The 7,727-nt window shown below is 46.2% G+C and overlaps 1 protein-coding gene across 1 annotated transcript; it reads left to right on the forward strand.

Annotated features, from left to right (window-relative positions):
- The first annotated feature begins 663 nt into the window (after positions 1-663).
- cbln1 (cerebellin 1 precursor) lies at positions 664-6,592 on the forward strand. Its single transcript, XM_084672258.1, has 3 exons — positions 664-1,230; positions 1,863-1,982; positions 6,395-6,592. The coding sequence occupies exons 1-3, from the start codon at positions 979-981 to the stop codon at positions 6,590-6,592; spliced, it is 570 nt and encodes a 189-aa protein (XP_084528384.1). The 5' UTR covers positions 664-978.
- Positions 6,593-7,727: the final 1,135 nt, after the last annotated feature.

A 7,727-nucleotide genomic window follows, 5' to 3' on the forward strand; every position in this document is an offset into this window, starting at 1 on the left:
CGTGAATTTCAACCCATTCTGTGGTTTATTTTATCTTTCAAAGCGTCATCACTTCATCCCCCAAGATCCTTCCGTGTAAACAGAAAACACTTTTCCTCTTGAAAATAGATTTTTTTGGGGTTCCGCGAGGTTCAAAACTGACTTGAAAGATCTCGAGGATGTGTGTCGACTTCCATCTTGTATTTCTTGAATTTTTGAATATCTTTTTCTCGTTTTTGTTCGTTTTCGTTTTTTCTCCACAACCCAGAGTTTTCTGAAAGCCAGTTTGTAAAAAATGCAGGTGCGAGGTTTGGCTACGGTATGGTATGTATAGATAATCTCCGAACGCGACATCGGGGTGTCAACCCTTCCGGTGCCTGCCGGAGGAGAGTCCACCTGTAAGATACTTCTTGCGCGAGAAAATAACTCCAACTGTTTTACGATAAGGGAGGCGGGTCTGTGCCTATTGGAAATCTAGAGATTTTCGTTCGTCTGAGACAGAGGTCCCGGAGGGAGGGGTCTGCTGAAAACGAGCGGGGCGGGAGCTTCGCTCGTCCGAGCCTTTGTGTTTCAGCTCTAATATCTCACATATCAATAATTCAGCGCGCAAGCAGACGGACCCCGCGCTATGTATTCAACTGCGCCTCGACTAGACAAGGGCCTCGTACCGCTCGCGACTGGTTATTTGATTACGGAGTGAGTAAAGAAGGCGGGGAGCTCGAGCCGAAAAGGGTTTGAAAGAAGTTACAGTAACGTGGGAAACAACTGGGAAAGGGAACTCGTCATTTTCAATAAGAAAAGGGAAAATCAAAACGTTGTTCTGTTCGCTCCTGAGAGACCAAGATAATACTCAAATGAGAGCTTTGAATTAGCAAAGGGGGAGTTGGTTATTTAAAAATACTAACAATACGAAAAGCTTCTTACCCTCCACGGACTTCTGAAAACACAACCCGTTTCTTCCCGGGACACAGCGACAAAGTGCAGCTTGAAGTCGCAGTCATGTTGACGTTCGTGCTGGGCGCAGTGTGGCTAGTGACTCTAGTGAACGCTCAGAACGAGACGGAACCCATCGTGCTAGAGGGAAAATGTCTTGTCGTTTGCGACTCCAACCCAACTTCGGATCCCACCACGACGACGCTCGGGATATCGGTGCGCTCTGGGAGCGCCAAAGTGGCTTTTTCAGCCGTGAGAAACACCAATCACGAGCCATCGGAGATGAGTAATCGGACTATGGTCATCTATTTCGACCAGGTGGGTTAACTGTCACCACATGTGTATTTCTGTCAATAGAAAACTGAATATCAACCGTTTTCAGATTGAGTTTGAGAGTGGTGCGAGCCCGGTCTTGGTGTCGAGGCAGATAAAAGATATGATCAGTTAAGAAGTGTTTGATACGAGAGGATATTTAATTCTGCAGTTTTAAATTTTATATATTTTAAAAGTTTAGGACACCTGTGTATATGGAATGCGGTATGAATTCTCTCAAAATAATTGAATACCAGGTCGCGAGGTCGATGTTCGTCTTCATGCTACTCCCCAATTTCAAAGGTTAATCTCTTTCAAACGGCTTTTCAATTAGACTCAATAGTCCTGCTCGGCAGGGCTTGGTCTCATAAAATTAGACATTTGAGTCTGGAAAATTACATTCATTAATTATTATCAGAGATTTATTACGTATGAAGTTCCAACTTGTGACCAAAAGTAGTTGAGTATGAAGTTTTGTGAGGTTGCCGTTTGCGCCAACACATGATTAATGTATGAGGAGTGATTCCATTTGGACTTTGTTGAGCAAATAGTATAAAGCATTTATGAAGTGAAAAAAGAAGAGTGCCTTTGATGTCCCTGTTTCCTCTCCCTCCTCACAGTACTTGTATATCCCACAGATACTCGTCAACGTTGGAAAGCATTTCGACGAGGAGAGGAGCAATTTCATCGCCCCGCGCAAAGGAATATACAGTTTTAATTTCCACGTGGTGAAAGTGTATAATCGTCAAACCATGCAGGTCAGTGTACAGGGGTTGAGTGTGTATCGTATGTTGGAGCACTTATACGTGTCTTGACTGTGTGTTGCTTGCGTGTAAAAGTACGGGTATGTTGCAAGTGTATGTGTGTGTATATGTGTGATTGCAAAATCCATGAGCTGGCAATGAATTGGACTCACACCCAACTCCCGCTGGTAGACCTCATAAAAGTTGAATACCACCAGTAAATTCTAAAGCGATACCACTAGCAATGATTTGTAGTTGTATTTTTAGATGTCGTCCCCGGGAGAGGAGGGGGATTTGCAGATGAAAGCCACATGCTGAATTCTAATTAATCGATAAGCCTTGCGGGTCCAAATTGGGGCAGTCGGTGCAGATGCGGTACCCACTTCAGGACCACGGACAGAGATAACAAAAAGCGCTCCGGCGGTGTTTAATTGACTGTATCTGCTAGCACATGTAAAAACAAAATACAAGTTAATTTGCTTATAAAACAGCATTCTGATGGCAGAATTGGTATTGATTGTGGTTGTTTGTCCACACTGATGGCCTGGCTTCTCCTTCGTTTCACACATAGACTAACCTAATACTTTGATGCGCCAAATTAGCCAATACACCTAATCATATGTTGGCCTCGCCCTCTGTAAATAGCATTTAACACGACAACGTGGCTTTTGAAACGCGTTCAGCCTTAATTAGAGTCTATCTTTCTCTAATTAAACTGCTGTATAATTACGCTGTGAGGTCTCCAGGGCATCACTATTACATTCTGTTATTCATTCCGTATTGGCGTCTGAATTAATTAGTCGACAACAATCCACGGGAGCGGAGAAGAGAAAGGACAAGCCCCGTCAAATCGCATTCATGCTTGTGTCACTGAGCTCCATTAGACCACAAACAGATAGCTATGCAACATGAGCAACCAAGGAGCAAGCACGTGTAATAATGTATCTTTTGGGTGGTTGGGTGGGGGCAGAGAGGTGTGACGGAATTCGTTGGAGGCCTACTTTAAAGATGGCTACTGTGAAGATCCTAGAAAGCTAAATTGAGTTCTGATCAGGTAGCTTTTTTGCACTCTGCTATCCAGTTGCATCCACTACTGAGCTCTGTATCTCACTGCTCTAAATACAATATGTCCAGCAGAAGCAGGGATTTAGGAAGGGAGAGATTGACATAGAGTAGGCCGATGGCTTGGTGTAGATAAATGAAGGGAAGGAAAAAAGACAGGAGGAAATCAATGAAAGAAGTTCTGACAACCATAGAATGTGAATAGAGAATGCATCTTTACATATCACGTTGTTGTCAATTTACCAGATCTAAGCTAGAAGGCCTACAGGGTGTATAATGCTGTATAACTGCAGGACTTCACATCTAGTCTCAAACATAATCTTTGTTTGTTTCATAGCATACCATCTTTTTCAAAGTTTTTTTTTTCAAGAGGCCAACATTGTACCTTTAAATACCAACAGATTACCTGTCATCCTCGAATCCTCCCTGTAAGATAAACATGTTTTAACACGCTGAAGCAAAATGGCGGCCATTCTTTCATGTTCCGTGCAGTAGCGGGGTGACTCCAACCATCTCCATTTCCTGGCGTCCATAAACATCTCAACCACTCCTATCTGTCTATCTGTGGACGTGGAGCAGGCCAGGGGAAGGAGAACAGAGATTCAGCACACATAAATACCCAGCTTATCTCCTTATGCTTTACGTTGGTGTGTAAATAGGAAGAATGCGTCGAAACTGGCCCAAACCAGAGACAGTGAATCATGCTTGTCTATAGGGACTAGGTCTACCTCTAGAATGTTCAAGGACAAATATTATAATTGGACATTACACAGAGTCTGAAGGTGGTTAGGTTAGCAAATACATGGGCACACACATCAACACAGTGTGCCATTGGATAATACAGGTGTGACAGTGTTTATGATTTATTGACACACACACAACATCAATATAATCAAGAAATTACCATAGTTCACTCAAATCAACACAAACATACAGTAAAGAAGACTCAAACAATCTCATAAACTGGAAAGTAGGATATCTGGTTTCCAACAGTGAAAACTGTTTAGCTACCCCAATTTATCTCCAATATTCTTAAAACACGCAACTCTTCTCAGACGGTGAGGAACCATGATTTCAATGAAACACTGGAAACTAAAGAAGATTCAAATAGACCAGGCCCTAGACTTGTGTTTTTTCACTGATGCTTGTGCCAAACGTCCTCTCTCTCCAAATTATAATATTTTCCTTCAATGTCCTTGAATTCACTTAACGGTCTCAGACAAACTTTGATGGTGTCTAAAACTTGATTCTATTTTCCAGACATGACAGCTGTAAAGTGGTCGAATTTCCCAGGCCTACAGAACAGCTATTGTGTCTCTGTCACCACGTCCAGGGAAAGTGGAGGGAGAGGGAGAAAGAGAGAGAAAAAGAGAGGGAGAAAGAGAGGCCTCGTCTGACCAGACATATTGTCTGGGCAGGAAGTGGCTTTGTGTCAGGGAGGACGTGTGTGTTGGTGATCAGGGTTAAGTGCTGCATTAAAACAGAGTGGACGTGGGCCAGTGCTATATCTAAAGCCTCTCTCCTCTCAGGACTTAAATGGGTGCTTATGCTTTAATACATGCAGTTCAATGAGAGACCGTGGACACCATACACAGCACCCAAACTCTTGGACATGACATGGGAGGAGAGGGCTGAGGAGGGAAGGCAGAGGGAGAGATTAAACATTGGGGATAGGCGTGTAGTAAAGTCCAGGACAATTGACATCCTTAGCCAACCCTTAAACATACAACACACAAAGACAAACGCCATTGTATTTGTTGTCGTAGTAATTGAGTGTGTTTGAGGTTGTCCGGGATCTGTTAGTGCGTGTTAATTCTGTGTGTGGGCAAGAAAGAGAGAGAGAGGGAGAGAGAGAGAGAGAGAGAGAGAAAGAGAGAGAGAGAGAGAGAGAGAGAGAATGTTATACTGTCTTGTGTCTGTGTTCATCTTCCTCTCCCCAGGCTCCTCTTCATCATGGAGGGCTGAACTGACCCATCCAACGTTTGTACTGTCACCGCTTTATTAGTCCCATACATCACTGCCACGGACCTAGGACTTTCCCCGGTCTGACCCTCCACTGCGGCCCACACTGTGTTTGTGTGTGTGTCAATGGGTGTGTGTCTAGGTGTGTGTGTGTCTGTGTGTGTGAGACTGAGTCTCCCCTGGGTTGAGGTGATGTGTAGCAGCTTGTGTGTCGTCGTCCCCCCCCCCCCCCAGTCCACTCCAGTCTCATCTCCCTGCCTACTCTCCCTGCTGGACTCATTACCTGCCCACTGAGTAGAGCTTGTCCTGCCCCTCCCTGTCTCTCTGACCCCCCTTCCTGCCTCCCTGTCCTCCCTGCCTCTCTGTCCTCCCTGCCTCTCTGTCCTCCCTGTCTCTCTGTCCTTCCTGCCTCTCTGTCCTCCCTGCCTCTGTCCTCCCTGCCTCTCTGTCCTCCCTGCCTCTCTGTCCTCCCTGCCTCTCTGTCCTCCCTGCCTCTCTGTCCTCCCTGTCTCTCTGACCCCCCTTCCTGCCTCCCTGTCCTCCCTGCCTCTCTGTCCTTCCTGCCTCTCTGTCCTCCCTGCCTCTGTCCTCCCTGCCTCTCTGTCCTCCCTGCCTCTCTGTCCTCCCTGCCTCTCTGTCCTCCCTGCCTCTCTGTCCTCCCTGCCTCTCTGTCCTCCCTGCCTCTCTGTCCTGCCCATATCTACCCTGTACACTCTGGCAGCTCACTCACAGTATCCACTTCTCCAAACCCTGTATATTCTCTCTCTCTCTCTCTCTCTCTCTCTCTCTCTCTCTCTCTCTCTCTCTCTCTCTCTCTCTCTCTCTCTCTCTCTCTCTCTCTCTCTCTCTGACATTTTCTGTCTCTCCATCAGATTTTCTGTCTTTCTCCACCATCCTTCACTTTTTTCTCTCTCTTTCTACCAAACACTATATCCTTCCGGGATGTTGGTTGGGGCCTGTGAGTTCTATGTTAAACTCTTAGGTGCTGTGTGAAATGTTCAGACAATAGACACGGGCATGTTTGATTCAAGAGGTGCTCAACCTTCCACACAGGGACTCTCCAGCTCTGTGTGAATGAGGAGAATTATGGGATTTTCATGGTTATGGTCCAAGCACTATATAGTTTTTTTTAGGATGTTTGTGTGAACAGAAGGTATGTGTGTTTGAACAGAATGAGTGTGTATGTGAACGCTTTGGGGGGTTGGGGGGGGGGGGATGTGTTTGAACGTTGAACCATGGGTCCCACGAGGATGTTTCCAGTTGCAATTGTGAGTGTAACGGCAGGTCATTGTGTGCAATTGTATGTGAGTCCAGTTATTTGTCTGACTGTGTGTAATGATATATGTGATGGTGTGTGCACTTGACTTTGTCCCTAACCCCCTTCTCCCCCCCTTCCCCTCTAGGTGAGTCTGATGCACAACGGCTGGCCGGTCATCTCGGCCTTCGCTGGGGACCAGGATGTGACCCGTGAAGCGGCCAGCAACGGCGTTCTGATCCAGATGGAGAAAGGGGACCGGGCCTACCTCAAACTGGAGCGTGGAAACCTGATGGGTGGCTGGAAGTACTCCACTTTCTCCGGCTTCCTGGTCTTCCCCATGTAGGGAGGGAGGGGAGGAGGAGGAGGAGGAGGAGGAGGAGGAGGAGGAGGAAGGGGAGGAGGAGGAGGAGGAGAACCGACAGACTTCTTCAGACTGCCTGTCAGTCCAGCAGATTGGGAGACTGTGGAAAGAGCAATATAGAGAGAGAAACAGAGGGAGAGAGGGAGAGCCTAGAAAGAGAGAGCAGAGCGATAGACATGTTGGCAGATGACAGAGATGGATGGTAGTTGAGAGGGAAGGATTAGGATGAATAAGGAGGTGAGAGATGTGAGGAAGGTGTCTTTGGTCCAAGCAGGCGCTCTGACACATTCACTCAGTCCGCAGCCTGACTGCAGCTTTGGACAGCCAAAACTTTTTTATCCTCAGAAATACAATCATTTAAGCATTAAAGCGAGTAATAACTGAAGGTCAACCCCCACAGCTCAACATCAATCCTTTCTATCTGCATCTGCTTTGAAGAATGTCTCTCTGTATTACCTACAGTGTCAAAGAGCTGCATACATTTCCCATGTACTATGGCCATAGTCACCCATACTGACTCCATTTTTGTAGTCCACAATGTCTGTGTACTCCGGGGTGAAGTTACCCAAGTTTCTGATCAAGGACTAGCCCTCCCTCCCCAAAGCCAAACAGTATTCACTGGAGAGGAACCTCGAAACTGGTCCTATAGGTCAGAAGATATAGAGGCCAATCTTAATCTACATTCTCTCCATTTCACAAATAACCTCAAACCCTCTAAACTCCTCCTTATTCCCCTTGCAATTCTTTCTCTCTCACCATTCTGTGTTCAGTGCAACCCCACTTCTCACTCTTGCACTTGTCTTTTCCTTCTTTATTATATTCATCCCCCTCCCTCTCTTCCAAATCTCTCCCTATTCCTCCCTCACTCTATCCCCAAGTGTTCTATTCCGCTCCTTCCACTTCTTCTTTCCTCTCCTTCAACCTTTTGTATTCCTACTTCCTCTTCTTCCCCTTATTCTACCTTATTCTTCTGCTTCCACCTCAGCTGTCCCCCTTTACATCTTCTGCCCCCTCTCCATCTCTCTCTCCCTCCCTCCCTCCCTCCCTCTCTCTCTCTCTCTCTCTCTCTCTCTCTCTCTCTCTCTCTCTCTCTCTCTCTCTCTCTTTCTCTCTCTCT

This window comes from Hypomesus nipponensis, chromosome 14 (assembly GCF_054491055.1).
Source record: "Hypomesus nipponensis isolate SF chromosome 14, ASM5449105v1, whole genome shotgun sequence".
NCBI lineage: Eukaryota > Metazoa > Chordata > Actinopteri > Osmeriformes > Osmeridae > Hypomesus > Hypomesus nipponensis.

Excerpts from the sequence above, each read along its gene's own strand:
- cbln1 (XM_084672258.1), top strand. The coding sequence starts at position 979 with ATGTTGACGTTCGTGCTGGGCGCAGTGTGGCTAGTGACTCTAGTGAAC. Across the intron at positions 1,231-1,862 it reads TGGTCATCTATTTCGACCAG|ATACTCGTCAACGTTGGAAA; the intron begins GTGGGTTAACTG and ends TATATCCCACAG. Across the intron at positions 1,983-6,394 it reads ATAATCGTCAAACCATGCAG|GTGAGTCTGATGCACAACGG; the intron begins GTCAGTGTACAG and ends CTTCCCCTCTAG.